At 33.8% G+C, this 19702-nt stretch overlaps 1 protein-coding gene across 17 annotated transcripts in view; it reads right to left on the reverse strand.

Moving 5' to 3' along the window:
• LOC111306962 (uncharacterized) overlaps positions 1–17677 on the reverse strand; it is a 38554-nt gene extending 20877 nt beyond the window's left edge. For 3 of the 17 annotated variants that reach the window (XM_089751964.1, XM_089751959.1, XM_089751957.1), the window contains exons 1-32: positions 17349–17669; positions 16607–16688; positions 16345–16448; positions 16059–16154; positions 15908–15955; positions 15014–15064; positions 14535–14641; positions 14246–14363; positions 13217–13318; positions 12875–13075; positions 12544–12704; positions 12204–12362; positions 11094–11186; positions 10628–10976; positions 10372–10485; positions 9425–9520; positions 9279–9346; positions 8028–8148; positions 7726–7950; positions 7380–7607; positions 7174–7283; positions 6896–6992; positions 5355–5453; positions 5128–5268; positions 4909–4977; positions 2883–3344; positions 2469–2789; positions 2117–2248; positions 1837–1950; positions 1425–1609; positions 752–860; positions 534–677 (exon numbers count right to left, since the gene is read on the reverse strand). In XM_089751964.1, coding sequence (XP_089608090.1) covers positions 534–677; positions 752–860; positions 1425–1609; positions 1837–1950; positions 2117–2248; positions 2469–2789; positions 2883–3344; positions 4909–4977; positions 5128–5268; positions 5355–5453; positions 6896–6992; positions 7174–7283; positions 7380–7607; positions 7726–7950; positions 8028–8148; positions 9279–9346; positions 9425–9520; positions 10372–10485; positions 10628–10976; positions 11094–11186; positions 12204–12362; positions 12544–12704; positions 12875–13075; positions 13217–13318; positions 14246–14363; positions 14535–14641; positions 15014–15064; positions 15908–15955; positions 16059–16154; positions 16345–16448; positions 16607–16688; positions 17349–17363 — 4521 coding nt within the window. In that variant the 5' untranslated portion in view covers positions 17364–17669. Of the gene's footprint in view, positions 1–533; positions 678–751; positions 861–1424; positions 1610–1836; positions 1951–2116; positions 2249–2468; positions 2790–2882; positions 3345–4908; positions 4978–5127; positions 5269–5354; positions 5454–6895; positions 6993–7173; positions 7284–7379; positions 7608–7725; positions 7951–8027; positions 8152–9278; positions 9357–9424; positions 9521–10371; positions 10486–10627; positions 10977–11093; positions 11187–11848; positions 11873–12203; positions 12363–12523; positions 12705–12874; positions 13076–13216; positions 13319–14245; positions 14364–14531; positions 14642–14938; positions 15065–15907; positions 15956–16058; positions 16155–16344; positions 16449–16606; positions 16689–17348 lie in introns of those variants that run through there. The other 14 variants (XM_089751958.1, XR_016332131.1, XM_022905008.2 and 11 more) reach the window with 14 other exon arrangements.
• Positions 17678–19702: the final 2025 nt, after the last annotated feature.

Genomic DNA, 19702 nt, shown 5'->3' on the forward strand with positions numbered 1-19702 from the left:
CCACCAGATCTAGATGGCATGCAAAATATTGAGAAAAGAGAGTTCTAAAAGAAAATAACTGCGAACTGTCCATTTTTACACTTATAACTCAGTTGTGCTATAATCAATAACAGTTTGGCAGTTTGAGACCGCTTATTATGTACTCATATAATGATTAAACAAAAGATTTATATTTGGCTTTGCTACTTCAATTAGAATAATTCATGTCATAATCAAATGAATACAGGAAACAATGCATTTTTTGCAAGGTAACTGTATAAAAGTACCAACAGTAAGAACTTCGATTTGGTGCAGTGTGCAAAGATTTGCAGCCATCATTAAGGGAAAAACTAGAAATTGCTACAGGGGAAAACGACTTAAATGCCAGAGACATCCACAGATTTCAGTATGAAGAAACACTTAACCAGTATGCACATTATATTACCCAGCAAACCAATCTATCAAAAGGAGCAGCCACTATAATACTTAAACAAAAAGAAACAGAAGAAAAGATTTAGTACAGAACACCAAAACATGTCTAGTTTAAAGATCACCTTAACTTCTAAAGCAAACGTTGGGACTTTTCTAAAAACATCCCTCAAACTCCGTCGAACATAAATATCAAGTCCTCTGCCTTCACGAATCAGTGGTTTACCAATACAACCATCGATTCCCACAGACATGTTTACTCCAAGAATCTGCAAATTTAAGACAGTTTTAACCATAGCTCGATGGTCAAATTTGTGGAACTATACAATCATAAGCAATGTACCTCAGCATGAAGAATATCAAGATGAACAGCTGAAGGATCTTTTTCAGGAAATCCATGCCAACTTATTTCATTTGTGACCTTTAGCAAACCCACGTCAAGTTGAATGAAGCTGCAATAAGAAAATACATTACTAATGTTCACACTATAAAATAATAATACAAATATCTTGGAAAGTTCAATTTCTACTAAAAAGTCTAAGAATAACTATAGGAAAAAGGAATACCAAAAATGGCTAATGACATTCAAACTAAGACCTATGAAACAAACAGAAAGAGTTTTAGAATAAAGGAGACATGATATTACTTGGGGGGAGGGGGGGGGGGGGTACCCCACATTGGATACAACATGCAAACCATGAAATGTGCTAATCAAACAGTTTAACAGAACCAATTGAAACATTATTGAAAAGCTACTAACAGTTCCAGAAAACAAGGATAATATAGACAGAAAATAGTTAGTTAAATAAGTCAGATAAATAAGTCATATGAGTTGCTAAAGTCCCAGCATAAAGTAAATGGATATGAGGAAAACAGTTCCTCACCTTTGAAGTTTTTACTATACAATGTTGAAACCTGTTTAATGCAGAATTTTGAAAGATATTTCCAAGAAAATAGATTTATTGATCAACCAAACGAGTACTAAATAAGAAGAGCTGATGGAGTATTAAACATACGCAGTGCTCATTGAATTCCTTGGAACTATAATTATCGGAGTGTCAAGTGTGAGATCCAGCTTCAAAGCAGCAGCCCCATCAATTTCAGATTTCTGAATTAACCACTCAAAATCGCCAACTTTATCAACAAGTTTTATTACTTCTTCTGAATGTGGGGTGGCAAGCTCCATGAAATAAACAGTTATCTGCAGGACCAAGTTTCCAGTCATTTATAAATCCAAAATATCAAACATTGTGATAAGAACAAGATTAAAATAGCTTATGAATAAGTAAACACCTAGACTAGTGGAAATAAAAAATTATAAATGTTGACCATTTTGTGAATAAGCAAACTTCAATTGTTAAAAAGTGAACCATAATAGGATGATGCCAATGCTAAACTGCATACAATTCAGACTGTATCCCAGCATACCTCCTGGACAAATCTATAGAGAAAAACAATTCGAACAGCAGAAAGTCGCCCACTCAAGCTGTAATCATACCCTTCATAATCATCATCTCCAACACTGAAAGAATTGAATTTGAACTGGAAAAAGGGAAAATGTGAAAAAAGAAAACATGCATACAATCAAAATTAATTTAAATGCCTGGAAAAAGGAAAAAATGTGAAAAAAGAAAGCATGCATACAATCAAAAGTAATTTGAATACCTCATATGTCAGTAAACATATATCAGCACACAAAACAATGTACCTTTATAAGGGATTCAACTCCTGGATTACGTATATCACATAGCCAACCCAAGCAGTTATCTGTTCCAAGTGACATATCCCGGAGTCTCAAATTTCCCAATGTGCCATTGATAGAAAGCGATGCTGGATGGACCTTAATAGGAAAAATTTTTAAAATCAAGTCAGAAAATAGAAAATTTATGGAACCAAATCCTGTCACATATGCAGAAGAAATTTAAAATTACAGTTGAGCTGGCGAGAGCTTATAAATGTGACAAAATCAAAATAAAATAAGAGAATCCAATTAATATAGCAAACGAGAAACCACAAGAGACAAAGCATTATTGGGTGATTAACAAGATGCCTCTCTTCACCTTAAGGTCTAACAGGAAACTTTCTTGCACAAACATTGCCAGCTGAGATCCATCCTCTTTGTTAAGAAACACAGTGACATTATCAACATTCATGTTCAAATAAAACACAACACGAGCTTTACCATACCCCAGCAACCCGTCAATACGACCAGTTTCTTCAGCCTTATCTTTGTTCATCAACGATTTATCCTTCAAAGCTTCATTTACATCTGTAACAGTTTCTGCATAACTCATAGAGCCTAGATCGATGCCAAAACCAATCAAAGCAACTAGAGTGGGTCTGTTGCAAAAAAACTCCAGCTTGGACATGCAAATGCTCATCTGAAATTTTCAATTGGACCAATTGGCTGCATAATTAACTCAAGTTCAATCAAGGAAATTCAACTAGATGTCAATGATGCTCATTCTATATACCTGTGTGTCTATACCATCATAAACAGGTGAACCAGAACCCCTCCTTGAGAAAGTAACAGATACAAAATCCAAATCATCACCACCTTGAGCTTCATAAAATATCTCTCCAGAAAGTGCCTTCCCCTGTACCAAATCTTTTTCATGAATTAACACTTCACCAGAATCAAATCCAGACGCATCCTTCATATCCATATATTGTGAAAGAGTATCAGAGTCTGTCGGAGACATAAATTCGGGCAGAGCATCCTTAAAAGCATCATCATCATCTGGGTGCACCCCAGACATCTCATTTCCATGCGGATCACAACTTTGATTGGATTCAAGTGAGCTGTCATTTTTCAGCACAGAGCAGGCCAAGTACTGTGGATTGCCCGACAGACGACCTTGAAGCTCATCCTTAATTTTCAAAGAATGCAGCTTTGTCTTCACCATTAGGTCACTCCCCCAACTAATCATTTTCACCTATTAAAAGATATTGCTTAGTGGGTAATAGCAACAAAAAGACCAATACGTGATGTGCTGGAACTAAAAATAGCTTTTAGGATTGAATAAAAAAATTTAAAAGATCTTAAATGCTTTAGAGAGAGAAAACTAATTACAGTAGTAAAAAATATCAACACAAAAGACTAACAAGTTGGTACCTCTGCGGGGGATTCCAACATGCATGCTGACAGACTCACTCTCAATAAAATAAAGCATAAAGAAGATACAGGCACAATATCTTCTATTTGTTTGAGAACGTTGAAACGTATTGATTTTTAGGGCATAAAATTACATCAGTATATTCATTTGAGAATCTTGAAAGAAATAACTAGCTACCTGGCCATTTGCTCAGAACAACATCTATCTTTAGGGAATACAGAAAGCTTATTTATTTGAGAATGTTGAGAGAAATAACCAGCCTCATTTGGATCTTAATGGTATTTGATTGACTGAAAACATCTAGTTTTAATGTTATAGTGCTTTCTGACCTGACTAGCTTTGTATTCAAGAAATCATATGAAAATATCTCTTTCCAATCCCATGAGTGGAATTTGACAATGCATATAAGCATCTCATTACGGACAATCTTCAAAAGAACATTCCGTTTTTGCTTCTTCATATTCAATCATTAAGGGGAAAAAGAACACTGAAGCGTAAGTGGGACTGAACCCGCAACCTCAACTTGAACAACTCTATCACAAGGAAAGGAGATGTCATTCAACTCTAAGATGATAGGATGAGACAGAGTTTACAATTGTTTTGTTAAAAAAGTATGCGCAGCTGATCTATAAAGAAAACTTGTTTTACAAGATAAATATCCCTACTCCAGAATGTAAAAGGGAGGAACGAGAAGAGCATATTCCTAATTAGAAATTAGTTCAAAATAGATAGACAAGAGCCCCTTTTCAAGTCCTCAGGTATATGATGGTATGCTATAAATTGCCAATGAGGCATACATAATATCTAAATCAGAGTTCAAAATGAAAATAAACAAATAAAGGTTCCACTGCAGTTCTACCACCACTAAGAAACAGCAGCTGTATGACCTAGATCACGAGAATAAAAGGGTTGAGATATAGATGCCATCAGCACCTTCCATCTCAGAATGAGTTACAAGCAAGATGACAGGTTGTTTACTGCTACTGTTTCCAATTTCAGATCACCAAAAGAAGTGGTCTCCTCAAAATTATTGTAAATTAATTTGCATATTTGCAGGATATTTTACTCCATTAAGTTCCATCTATACCATATCTCAAGGTATAGTATGGGTAGACTGGGTTCTTCAATCATCAATAAAATTCAAAGATGTAGCACCGTAGATAACAATAGAACAAACCTAATTTTCTAGGACATTTTAAGTTAAAGCCATTATGAACTGGAAAACATATAGGAACAGGTTTTCTAAAATAAAGGATCAAATTCAAAAAAATTTGAGTTGGACTCTAGTTTAAAATATCTCAGCTATTGTTCCTATTAACAATTTCAAATCAGTTTACATTATACCACCATAAAGTAGCACTAAATAGCAACAGAAGTCACAAACCTTTCCACCACTAGCAAGAACCTCAAGAATCAGTTGCTCTTCTAGTTTCTCTCCAACACCCTCTCCTGTCTGCAAAATGGTATAAAAGTACAATTGCTCAATCAGTAGATATTATAACAGAAATTACAACAACGGCATTGGCTAAGTACCTAAAAGTTAGTTCTCGCCAGAAGTCATTAGATAACCATCAAGCATTTAACAAATTGTACAACCACAAACCTTTCCATATACGCATAACTTCGTCTCCACAACTGCCCCATTAATAACAAGGTCAGCAGCTTTTGAATTTCTTGTTTGAGGATCATCAGATTCACTTATACCATCACTTGTTTCTCCAAGTACATCAACAGAAGGAGAAGCCTACATGAATGGGAAGTCCAAGTGATAAGCACCTATAAGAAAACATACACAAAGAATGAAAAGGAAATTTAATATCATCATCATACAGAAGCTTGATACGTGGCTTGTATAAGTCCTTTCAACCAAGTGATCTTCTCTTCCTCCCCTCGGAATTCAATAACCCAGGTACCTGAAGACTCTAAAGCCTGGAAAAAACATTCATGTTTGCAATAATGAAAGAAAATAAATATTCAAGTCCGTGCAAAAACATGACATAAAGCATAAGTATAATAGTATGCTTGACATACTTCAAGAGTGGTACCTCTTAGTGGGGTTTTGTTTTACTTGTTTAACTATAAAAATTTTTTTAAAAAATGCAACCTAAACTTTACCATATAAATAACTAAATACCCATGCTATGCAGTTTGTAAAAGCAAACTATTACATCATAACTATTATTAAGCTTATATTAGATAATAAATAAAGTAATATTTACCTTATATAATGCAAATAGATTTAATATAAGAATCCCCTCTATAATGAGAGAAATGAATACAAATGATGCACATTGCAAAGTCTCCTTTTATGAAGCTCATACGAAATGCATGGTAATCTTATGATATATGCTGCTGCTTCCTTTGGTCTTCATTGTTTAATTTTTCTTAAATAGTGAACTTTGAACATCTATTCGCTGTAGATACTGCTTATAAATTAATCTTTTACTACCCAAAGACATGTTAAAGAAACTATTTACTTACAACCAAAAAGAAAGAAATAGACCACAAACTCTTAAGTGCTGTATAATGACAACATATGATATACTTATTTCGAGAATAGACAGTAGCATCAAACACTAACCCCCTTCTTTTCTTGTTCATATCATTTCAATCTATTTTGATCACTCATTCTGAACTACTTCTTGATACGGAATTCTTTATTTTTTGCCAATTCTTGTTATCAGGTTCAGTCATTTAGGTTTACAGTAATAGTAAAAAAAAAAGTATTAACAAATGGCCAGCCATGGCACAGCCCTGCATGGCACGGCTCGACTGTGTTGGCCTTTGAAACCCTTCCCAAGGCTCAGTCCATCAAGCCCAATAAGCCAAAAAATTTTAAAAATATATCTTAAAATATTTCATTTTAAATATTTTTAATATATTTTAGAATTAAAATTAATAAAAGAAAACCATTTTTATTCATTAAAAAATGTCCCAGGCTGGGTCCAGGCTTCAAAATACCTTGTCTATGGTTTGGCCCGTGGACAGATCTAGAACTAGCAAATACCACTATATTAAAACTTTTGAATTTCATGAAAACTGGTAAAAGAAAGGGAGATAACTTGCAAAACATTTAAGAATGTATTTACTATAGATAACAGCGAATCTGTGAGTTTAACAACGACTAGTAACATCTAAAAAGTAAAATACAGTAATATTTTGCAGGTAACCATTAATGGACACATTTTGTTTATTATTCAAAGCAATCACACCTTAACATGAGTTTGTCAATTAAAAGATTTCAAGAATTAGAATAAAACAAAATACTTTCAGACAACCAGTATGGAAAAGAGATGAGGATTATTCTGGTTCAATTTAATGAAACATCCAAGGACAAAACATTATATTGGTTACAAGACCAAATGACTCACCTTCCGAGTGTCCATCCCTCTTGGACTCACAGCAATACAAAATGGAGACCCACCAATATATGTCGATGGAACCTCATGTACCTGTCTTCTAGCCATGCTTCAAGATTCCAAAATTAAAATTTAGATTACGAGTTGCTAAAAGTGCCATAGGGTCTATCAAATAAAACGGGTAAACCAGTGAAAATCAAAAAGATTGAGGCCGCAAACTACTAACTATACTGCAGATTAACAACCAACTAGCCAAGGAACAAAGGCAAGGAGACAAGGAAAGCCCAAACCTCAAGTACCGCTGGTGGTTCTGAGATTTTTCAGATTCCAAGACATGAAGATAGAATCCAGATAATACAACAAAACAGGGCTGCCATGAAGCAACAGAGTTTCCAATACCCTGAACCAACAAAGTAAATAATGGTTAAAATCAGATGCATATGGGAGGCAAGTAGCAACTATAGAACTAGCTTCTACAATAGAGTTAATAGCCAACCCGCCAAACTAGGATTTTAGCATCAGTAGCAAGATCTGCAACGCTCCAAGGAGTCGGTCCAGCTTGGAAATCAACAACACCAGGCTGAACACAGGGATCCATAGTAACATATAATATGTTCAACAGTTCCATAAGTCTGCAGTATCTCGCTGGTGAAAGGTGAATGCCAAGATTTGGCACTTGAACAGACACACGTGTTGATGGGTAACTAGGGTGAGGAATTTTAATCTGCAATATAATACACAAGTATAACTGATGTAAGTTCTCGTTCTAGAATTTCAATATGAATCTCTTATAGTGATAGGTGTTACTTAATGCATAAAACTAAAAAAAAAATAAATCATACCTGATCAACAACTACTGCCATTCCACACCTATCAATAAGAGAAAAGAAATTGTCATCCTTCTCCAACCCAGTAGACATCACCAATAATTGATTACTAGAATTTGGTTTCACCAAAGAGCAGTTCTGGCAATCAGAACCACAATCTGTGAAAAAAGCAGCAATATCCCTCCCAGATATGTAGAAACGATAATAGATATTCTGCCTCTGTTCATCAGACTGACTCTCCTGCCATGATGATTAATTATTTAAGCAAAGAAATGTAATTAATGGCAATTTGAGAGATCAATAGTTAATACACATACCATGGTATGCAATGTAAAATGACCAAAATCCAAAAGAAAATGGCTATCACATTTTGAAGAGCCACGTGTCCTTAGAGGAATCCTAACTTTTGGAGCATCAAGATCAATGTCTAGAGCAAATCTGAGAAACCAAGAAGAAAAGTAAATAATCTTAGAAGAAATATTATGCTTTTCTCTCTACTGAAAACAAGGCAAAAGAAAAACGAAACACTAAAATCCAGCATTGCAATAGCTACCCATAGTTATTTCCCAAGGTAACAATTAGAATTCCACCATATATAAACTTTTATGCTCCGCATAACCATAGCTAAAAATCAAGAAAACATGACTTAACAAACAAATAAAGCATGCATTGGTCCAAAACTTAAATTCAGTTCCTTACCCATCATGACAATAAATAATAAAAAAAAAAATTTACAAAAGAATTTTCCTCCATCTCAACATTTGCAGGAAAAAATATCAAATATTAATCCAGACTCATAAAAGAGGAAAAATAAAGGTATGCATAAAGGACAACATAGAGATACATCTTATTCTATTTTCAACTTTTGGGTATATTAAAACATCAACCTGTTTTAGAGTAATAATTATAACTGAGCAAAATCCAGTTAGCTTCCTTTTCATTGCAAGGCTAGTTTACTATGGTTTTCTCTTTTGAACCTGAACTTACAATTTTTTTTTTTTTTTGGTCGAGCTCTGAACTTACACTGATGAGGACTTTTGCCACTTTAAATGCAAAAATATTTTCAATAGATACCAGGTCCATGCAACAATACCAAACCATACATCGTTTTTGGTCTTCACTTCAATCATATGAAATTTAGCATGACTTCTTCTAGATTATAATGGCATAACAACCACCTGAAGAACATGACTACACTGACATGATTTATATAAAAAGGTCAACCCTGTCAACGTGCCAGATATAACTTCACTAACTTCATCTCATTCAGTCTCAATTTATGCCGAGCAACAACTCACGCCAACATTTATAATGTCTTTCATCTATTACTCATCCACTGCTATGCATCCTTAACAAACAATTGTTTCATAGACATGTTTCTTGACTTCAAACCCTTTGCACCAGAATGCATCATTTGTAGTATGCCCCTTGTACATCTTCCAATTGGCATGTCAAATAAGATACAAAGCATAAAACAGAATATCAAGTAACAAAAATGCACAAATATTAAAATGATCAAACAAATGAGAAATGAAGAACATAATTGAAAGTAGAAACAAGCATTTAACCTGCTTTGTTCCTCTAACACTGTCTGAAACTGCTCCTGTGCTCGACGAGTCGCTTTTTCGATCTTCATCTACAATTGGCTTCAAATAATGATCAGCATAAAAGATAATAGAGGATGTCGCTATGCTCATTCAATTAATGTCAATACCTGCAATGCAGTAGCAGTTTCCCAAGCAACAGTTGGACTAACTGCCTTACTCCTCTTCACAAACTCAAAAAAGCGATCACAACTTTCCTTCAAAATCTGCAAAAAGCCATAAAAATCTATCAAACCTCATCTGCTAAGAGATGATAAAACTAAGTAAAAGAGGATAGAATAAGTAATAATGCATTATCTCAAAAAGTAATAAATTGTCTAATCACCAAGGAGAGACAAAATACCACAATATAAACATCAGAGGGAGCGAAAAAAAAAATGACAATAAATTTAGCTACCCCAAGCTCAAATCTTAAACTAAAAGGCAACAATGTCAATTTTAAAGCTAGAAACAATGTCTCTATACAGAGATTTTCATATATGAAGAAGTTAGCCAATCAATATTATCCAGATTAACATTCAATTTAATTCAGAAGCTCACACCAAATTAGACCAGGAACTTTTACAAATTGAACATGATAGATTCATCATGAATTAGAAATTTAGAATGCCATTTATATGCCTTAGAGTGTTAAGGGCCTCCGGAGAAGGACACACAAGATCTAGTGCAGGTACTAAGTTTGCTCTATTACCTCCACTGGGATTTGAATACAAACTCTATCACCCCTAAGCCAGCAGTCAGCTAGACATTTCATAAGTCAGTCAAGGACTACCCCTTTTGTTGCCACATTTTGTCTTTCCTCAAACCAAGATGAGAGACTTTATGACTCGATAAAGGATTATTACTACCTCATATTAGTTGTCACCCTCCAAACAAAAAGGGCTTGGAGCCAATTTTGGAGATCATTAGAACGGTATCGCTAAGAGATCTACAAGATACCATGTATTGTACAAAACACAAAGCACAAGTCAGGATGAGCAACACAAGTAACTATATCCATCTGTAAATTGATGCACACCCAGCCATCTCCTTTTCCTTCTAGGATCAAAGAAATTACCGTAACATGGCAGGGGGAAATTGTAGCCGACAGCCTCCAATCAACATTCTCTCCTACTGGTGAGTGTACAAAACTCGCAGTTAATGCATTCACCTTTTGCTCACTGCAGACACTCTGCAGAAAAAGACCAACATCAGGCAAAATATAAATGCTTATAAGCTCCTCTCCGGTATTCATCTAAATTGGGAATCTTTAGTTATCATCAACTGAGGACCTGTCAGAAAGAAACAGCTCAAAACATGATACTCAAACAAACCTGAGCAAGTGAACCTTCAGGGGCTGACACACCATAGAATCTTAACCTTACATCACAATGGGTACTGCGATGTTTAAACTTTGCTGACACATGAAGATTTTCAAATCTACCACAAACAATCTCCGTCTGGTTTATATTGATGATCCTTGCAGCAGCTTGATTAATAGATACAGTTACCAAAAACCGGATCATGTTCTGCAATTCTTTCCCTGAATGTGGCATCAAGTCCTCATCTGGCTGGTAACTGAGTAACTTATTGATTGCCTGCCATTCTTCCTTACTCAGCCTTTCGTCCGTTAACTGCGAATGCAAAGCATCCCCTTCAGACGCATCTTGAGATCGTGTACGCCTGAAATTAAGGTGAAAAGAATTTGCCAAAAAAGTTAGTGTTTGTGGGAAAAACTAAAACTAAATCATCACAGAAATCAATAACAAAGCAAGGTAATCATTTTACATCTCGACCTACCATCTCAATGAAAACCAATTTTTCTTCTGAAGCCTTCTCTGTTCAGCTGCTTCCTTTGACTTTACAAATTCAACCTTGGCATGTGCAAGCAACCTAATTGATCCAGGTAGAAATGGAAAATGTTGAACATTAGATGGGAGTGAAGAAAAAAAATTGTTAAACTATGATCTGTACATTAATACCCTTGATCACTTCTAATAGCATATTTGCATATACAAACCTGGAGCAACCTATTCAACAATTGAATAAAACTTCAATATATAAATGGAACAAAGCATGGTAATCCAACAATATCTAATCCTGGTAAGTATTTGATCATAAAGAAAAATTATGCCAAGGACAAGACCAAGAGAAAACACTACTAATACTGTATCTCTCTCTCTCCGGTAAACCATGGCAGATTACGTCACTTGACTGGCCTTATTTGTCCATTGCCCGAAGTCATTTTTTAACAATTTTCTTGGTGTATCTAGAGGCATCTAACACATGTCCACCCATGTTAAATGCGTATCCATTTTATACTAGGACAATGTACTGGTACATAATAGGTGGAACTGTGTCCATGCTTCACAGTGAAAAACATGCCTGCTGGCTTCACTATCCAATTTCTAAAAATTATTCAGACAAAGATGTTTCCACTTTCAAAGAGATATTGATGCATAAATAAAGCTTAATAGCAAGAACCATGCAGCAAGCACAACAGCAGTCGGAACTTTAAGGATGTTTTCTCATTGGTAGTGGTGGTTACTACTTACTTCATATACCAAATAGCAAATTGAGGTTGATACAGGACTTTGAAAACTAATTTACCTAAAACAAACATAAAAGTTATCAGCCTGCAAGACAGATAACTTCGTGCATCAATTGCTTAAGCAATGCATGATCACCATTGCTTGCAGTAAGCTACCCCATCTAATTGCCACTTGTGCATAAAAGAATTTGTGCAATAATTGCTTAACCAATACCTCAACTCAACTAAAAACGTGTTTTTCCAGAACTAGTTAACGATTGGGATGTCCAGCATGCATATTTTTGTCGTAGCAATGACCAAGTTTTACTCCATTTCAAAGAGGGGGAGCAGAGAGTTAAAGGAAAGCTAAATCTTGTTACCTCCATAGAAGAATTACTTTTGAGTCGAGATCTTTCTCAATGTCTCTAACTTCTGAGTTATCAACACTTGATGACTGTTGTAGCAAACTGGCATACAAGTGAATGTAACGTCGACGAAGCTGGCACATATGCCGAATTTGATCCCAGGAGAATCGATAGCTGAAATAATGATACATTTTAAAGGGAAAAAAGCATTTATTAACACAGCAGAAGGCGAAGAGACACAACAGATCTTGAAAAAATTTTGAATTCAAGTGTTATTCTTCAGATTATCAAACAAAAGGTACTCTTATAAGTAATTATCAAATTAAAATATTTACAGAAAGAGTAGTGTCCATACGACATTTTCCTCAGTTGCAATGCAGCCTGAGCTGCATAACGCCACCACAAAAAATAAGACTCCTTCGAAACTGGTACCACAGGTCTTAAATGGGAAATTTCAACATACATCCTATATCTTGAAATAACTTCTAAAAGTTTTATCCAATCATGATATTGTGCCTGTAAAAGGAGGGAAACAGGTTAATTTCAAGACTTGAAAAGAAGAAGCCTTTTTCTTTCTCATTATTTCTTGGTTGGCAATGCAGAGTGAACTTTAAATCTATCTTATTCTATAGAAGACAAATAAAATGGAGAAATTAAAAATATAAATGGAAAAAAATTATAGGAACCTCTGTAATAGTTAAGGAGACGTCACTTAAGACAAGAGAAGCCTTCTCAAAAGGAATATCTGGATCATTTCTTTCTTGATTTCCAAGTCGATGATACTTAAGCACTCCATTGATTGGTGAAACCAAGTAATGGCGATTCATAGCCCACTTAGACACCACTTCACAGTCAGCAGCAGGTTCATTTATACCATCTTCAAATACCTGGATAAGCAACAATTTAGAAAGAAGAAGGGATGTTTAAAATTTAGTGTAATGTTTCAGTTAACCTTCATCACACTATGACAATGAAAATTATGGAACTACGGAAATAAATGAGGTTATGATTCCACATATGAGCCAAACCTGAATCCATTCTTTGGGACTAAGATCTTCCCATTTCTTATCCATCTTCCAAGGCAGGTTATCTGAGTCGTGATACATAGCAAGCCTCTCCAGTTGCAAAGACTAAACATAAACTTCATCAGCATTAGTACAATAATTTTGCTTGTCATTCAAAAACAAAAAGCAGTAGTAGCAATCATGACAAATCATTCGCAAAGACTAAACCTAAAAGGGAAAGCAGGAAAAACTTAAAAGTTCAAAAGGAGAATGGGCCCACCATCTTCTCTGTTTCATTTAAATTTAATAAACATTTGTTAAAATTAATCTTCAGTTTTGGCATGCATGGGGAATTGTTTCAACTATACCAGCCATTTTCACATCCTAGTTTGACAATTCATCCTCTCCAAATATGGTATAATATACAAATTACAGAACATGTTTTTGAATTGATTTGCAAGAATTCAATGCAAAGAAAATGTTTTGTCCAACCCATAATCTACTGATGAAATTGCAAATGATGAATAATAAAAGTCTAAAATTCAAGAAGCCTCATGCCATCCTTGATGGAAACTATATACTCTGATATTGAATAACCATAAAATGCGTTTGACCTCACAACTTCAAGGAGCCTAGATGATGGATTAATTGATTCATATATTTGTTCCAACCCCTCTGAATTCATGGTAAAGTCCTCAGCAAACATACAACACAAAAGTTGAAACATAAGAAAGGGAATTTTTTACCATCACAACTTGAAAAGTAGATTCTCATTTATCAAACTGAAATTTTGTTTATTCAAACATAAATGTTATCTTTTCTTGAGAAATTCCCAGAGTAAATTTACTAGCTTTAAAACAAGGAAAAACAACACCACCAAACAGAACAATCACACATCACCCTTCCACAAGATCAAGATGCATCCTGGTGCCATACTCTATTTGGATGCAATACCCTCTATTTCAAGAAACAACCATAGTGTTTAACCATACCCTGCTCAACTGTTTCTAAGGACAACAGCAGAAGTTATATGGCAGGAAAAAGACAGCTGACCTTACGCAACCTATCCAGAGCACCACTGGTATCAAAGGTCTCATTTCCTTGCTCATCCATAGTAACAGCAGCAAGCTTAGCCAGGGTAACACCAGAAGCAAATGGACGGCCTGGATTACTACAAATTACAGACCATTAATAGTAAAGCAAACTGGTCAGCAAAGGATGACAAAGACAAAAATTAACTAATCAAGAGATTAGAAGGTAAAACTATCTTAGTTTACGATGCTTAAGAAATCTACAAAACCAAAAACAGAAAGAGAAAATGCCTAAAATACCACATTACCACTACCTGAAGCAATCCTCATATCTGATATGTACATTGCTGATAGATATCTTCAAATTTCCAATAATTGTAGCAATCAGAGAACCAAGCCACGAATTTCCAGGAGGAGGCTGCACACAAAACTCAAAAATTGAGGGAGAAAGAAAAAAGCTACAAATGAGCCACTATAATTTGCAAAAAGCACCACATTTTCTCCAAGATACATAAGCTGAGATGCACAAACCAAAAAGCATTATTGAATTAATCAAACTAACAAAAACTACATAAAGGAAATATAAAAGATATTCATTTAAAAGAGTTAACATATAAAGAGTCATCCATCAACATTTTACCCGGAAGAATATAAAATTATATTAGTGAGAAGTGAAATAGGTAATAGTCTGATAAAAAATTGAATTCCGGAGTACCTTATTTAATAAACGAAACAAAAAACAAAACAGCACTCATAGAAAGCAAAATGTGTCTAGAATCCAAACACGTACAGTTCCCAGCTTTGACCCAGATATTGCTTCAAGAGTTGCTGATTCTGCTTCCTGCAGGCAATTCAATATATTTAAAATAATTATGTCCAAATGCATGCACACATGAATTGGGATCAAATTTTCAAAATTGCAAAACTCTCAAAAAGCATGCCAATAAGTTACAAAAATGATTGTATGATGAAACATTTTGAGTGCATCATTCTATGTATGTGCACAACCATACAAGTCTAGGATAATTAGGTTCCCTTCAGTTTATGAAAATTTTTTTTTGCGCATCTCTATTTACCCTTCCATATAAAATCAAAAGAAAAGAAAGAAAAATAACAATAAAGTAATAACAATCTACCAATATCATTATTTATCTTTAAAACAAAAGGAATAACAATTGTTAAACTCAACAACACATCAAAGTTAATAATGAAACATACAATATTCTCAAAATTGCTGTCGAAAAAGTTGATGTTAAGAAATATCTAACGAGCAACAAGTCATTGCTCCTATAACATATCTCTATACAGCAATGTAGATATTAAAAAAGGGAAAATAATTGCAAAGGGCTAGGTACGAGAACAGAAACAACAACCACTATCCTCTCTAAAAGAGCCACTACCATTAATAAATAAATACAAGAAAAACCAGAATAGAAGTGGAGAGGGTCAGATACAGAGGAAAAGAAGGGGAAGCCTATGCTACCCAAGTGTCAACAAAATTTTGAATGCTTTAGGCATTAGATATACAAAACATCAGTATATTAAGGATTGCAGTTGATGACAAATTTATTATTGGTAAACTTTTGAACAAGATTATACTTGGAGGAAGCACAAAGATATTATGTACTCGATGCTATAAGCTACATGAGTATATCTTATTTATATATGAAACCAAAAGATTTACCTCAATTTGTTGAATTTTAGCTTCAAAAAGTTTTTGCCTATCCTCCTTCTGTGCAATATTGAAATAAGATCTCAAATCAAAATTATGAAAATAAATTACTGATAAAAGGAAACTTAAAAAGAAATTAACTCCAAATAAAATATCATCCTACATTAAGAGTCTGGCCATAAGGAGCTGGGTGAGCAAGAACAAATACACGATCAATGAGAACAATTACAGGCTCTTTACCTAAACTTTTCCAAGGAACCTACAATATAGAATTTCAAAATGAATAACAACACTTTAGAACATAACATTATATGTTGAAGCATATTTAAAAAACTACAATTAAGAAAAAAAAAAACGGGATTTATTTTTCCAAGACCTTCCAGTAGCAAAAGTACCAGACGATAAACCTAATAGAAAACAGAACAAACACTAATGACGAAAATAGCTACCTTTAGAGTTATGGTTCCCACAAAACCAGCTTTGACAGCAACTGGAAGATTTAATGAGTTCAGTGCCTCTGCCTTCAATTTTAAATCTTTGAGGACAACGTCACCTGTAGGAAGAAAGAAACTTTGTAAAACGATCCCATCATCTTTCACTTCCCAAATCGTTTTGATAAGAAACCGTCATTTAACAATTATAGCTCAAGAAGATGGGAAAAAAAGATTAGTAAAGAAAAGCACTTAAGAACAAAGAGTATTTCTGAAAAACCTTTCCAAACACTGATCCTTAAAGTCTCTAATGAGAGATCATGAACATACTCCCCTAAGTATCTTCGAAGCAAATGCAGAACCTACAAACAAAGAACAAATTGCACAAACTTAGAAACCTTTAAAGAAATGTGCAAATACGTGGTATTTGCACTACTTATTAATTGTCAAAAAGCACAATTATAAGCAATTACATGAGAAAATAAAAGTGTAAGCCCAAAAGTGCAAGGGTTACAAACAAAACTAAAAATCTCAGGCAAAGATGATGATGATGATGATGATGATGATTAAATGAACCAATTCAGGCGACAAATTGAAACCAAATATCCACATATCACCAACCATGTCAATTATTCGCTCACATACCTTGATATGATTTAGCAACAAACACTGCTATCGAAAAAACTTGTAAAAATTTACCCCTAATTTAAGTATCGTTTCCGTCACTCTTCTCTTATCATCTACACTCCTATTTACGCCGTATGTAATGATCACCTTGCAACTCATTTCGCATTCTACTTTACAAGGGTTACAAACTTATTTTTAAGAAAAAAAACCCTAAAATTAGGCTCTTCCGATCTAAATTGTTACCATATACTTATCAAACTATAACAATTTTAATGGAAAAAATTAAATAAAACCAAAATTAAGAAGCTTCAAAAAATATTCTCAAGCTACATAGAGTCATTACACGTAACACTTCTTATCTGAGGTTAAAAAAAAGACAACAAAAGGAAGCTTACGTGAGCTTCAAACATGACGACGATCGAAACGCTATTCCTCTCCGGTTAAAAATAGGAACCGATCCTGATTACAGTGTTTGAGTTGTGCAAATTGAGAGTGATGGAGGTCCAATAAAAGCCATTTTCGGACTATAGATTTTGCGAGTGGCGGATCGAATTAGGGCTTTCGTCGAGAGGCGATCGAACGCACCAAGAGAAGCGGGCGGTTTGTTCCAAGGAAGAAAATGGGGATACAAAAGATAGAAATGAGAAGAAACTTTGGAGCGTAAAATAAAAGAGGTTTGTCACCATTGCATTCTCATTTATACATGTTCCTTCCGGTCATTTGAAAATGCAGGCGAACCTAAGTGGGCCTTCTATTTAAGTTGGTGTATTTTTCATAACTCTTTAAAATTGAAGAGAGGAAGGAAGTCGGACCAAACCAAAAGAATGAATGATTGGGCCCCCTAATGTGGGGATTCCATTTTCCCCGATATGGGCCAAAAAATGGAGGTCTCACGAACAGCCCTTCGTTTTTGAGTTAATCCCAACCTGCTTTAGTTGGGCCTCAAGGTCCAATTAATGGGCACAGGCTCTTTCTGTTTATCTCAATCAGGATGGCTGATGCCTGATAGCTAGTTCAAAGTTGTTTGGGCCGGATGTGATCTCCTGTAGGAATGGAAAAAAAATAAACAAACTGAAAATCAATTCGATTAGTTAGATTGGATTTGGATTGATTTTTTTTATTAGGTTAAAATTAAATTTAAACATTAAATGTATATATATTAAGTTTAGATTAAATTTTTAATCAGAATATGAAAAATTTTAAAAATACATGAACCAATGGAATTATATATTTTTATTAATTTTTATATATATTTAAATTTGAAAAAATATAAATAATATTTTTATATATAAATTTATTTAAATATATTAAAAATCCTATTAAAATAACTTATAAAAACAAAAAAAAATTAAAATTTTAAAATTGATAAATCAAACCAATAAAATTTAATTTGAATTAGATCAATTTTTAAAAAATGTTCATTTAAATTCTGATTGAATTTTAAGAATTTATGATAATATACATTATCAAAAAAACTAAATAAAATTCGATTAGATCTAAAACATTATTTATCCTTCCACCACTTTGACCATGGAAATAAGAAAGTCTCGATTTTTGTCCACTCTTCACTGTGAAGATCAACTCCCTTCTGGTCAGTTAGCATTCATGGGTAGTTGTGCAGATTCATCACAAAAAGGTTCGGCAAAGATGGTGGTTTTAAAGTGGTCCGTGTGTTGTAAATCTCCCAATCGTGCCATTCTCTTCTGCAAAGATTCATCTTTTCGGGATTTGTCAGGAAAAGGATGCATCCTTATAATTCTTAAATGAGACTTACCAGTTGTGTGTGGAGTGGAGATTATACCACCCTTTTACTGAATCTATTCATCAATTGTTCCGTAGGGCAAGATTATTAAAGTAATCAATGAATTTTAATTGATATAATATTAAATATGAGTTAAAATTTAATTTAAAATTTGATTCGAATTCGATTGAATTTTTTTTTTTTAATTTAAATTTGATTTAAAATAAAAATTAAATTATTTAAACTCTTTCGATTAAATTTAATTAATATATAAAAATAATTTTAATTTGTATATTTGATAAAAATTTGATTATTTATTTTTGAGTTCGAATTTAAATATTTTATTAATTAAAATATATTAAAATATAAAAATTTGATTAGATTCACGAATTACTCGAATCAGATATAAAAATATTTAAATTTGATTCAATCCATAAATCAAATTATTTAAATTCAAATTTGACTCGATAATAATTAAATCAAATTTAAATTTTATTCAAATCAATCCTAAATAATTTATAAATATTAATGTATCGTTTATATTCTTAAACTAAATCACTATCACATTAATTCTTCTTTTTAATCTCTCATTTTGTATCAATTATTGAATATCATGGCTACAAATAGAAAAACAAAGTTTATATATATATATATATATATAGAGAGAGAGAGAGATGTGTACGCGCGGGATTGTGCGCGTGTCTACGCAGCCGTGAAGCCTGCAAAATTTTAATTTGACAGAAGTCACCCATGGCTCCCTGTTGGGAAGGAAAATGTAGGGCAACCGACTAAAGCCTTTTATTTAAAAAATAAAATAACATGCCAAAGCAGACAAGGCAAAGGTCAACAACACTCGCCAGTTAACATTTTATTTCTTGCCTTTTGTTCACCTTTAAAAGCAAAAGAAAAGGTCTCCACTCTACATTGTTGCCGACTCAATTTCTGAATGAAAACAAAAGCCTTCTCGTCCTTGAACTTAACTTAAAGCATATTATTTTATATTCCTGT

This window comes from Durio zibethinus, chromosome 22 (assembly GCF_047325235.1).
Source record: "Durio zibethinus cultivar Kanyao isolate XHJ-2024 chromosome 22, ASM4732523v1, whole genome shotgun sequence".
NCBI lineage: Eukaryota > Viridiplantae > Streptophyta > Magnoliopsida > Malvales > Malvaceae > Durio > Durio zibethinus.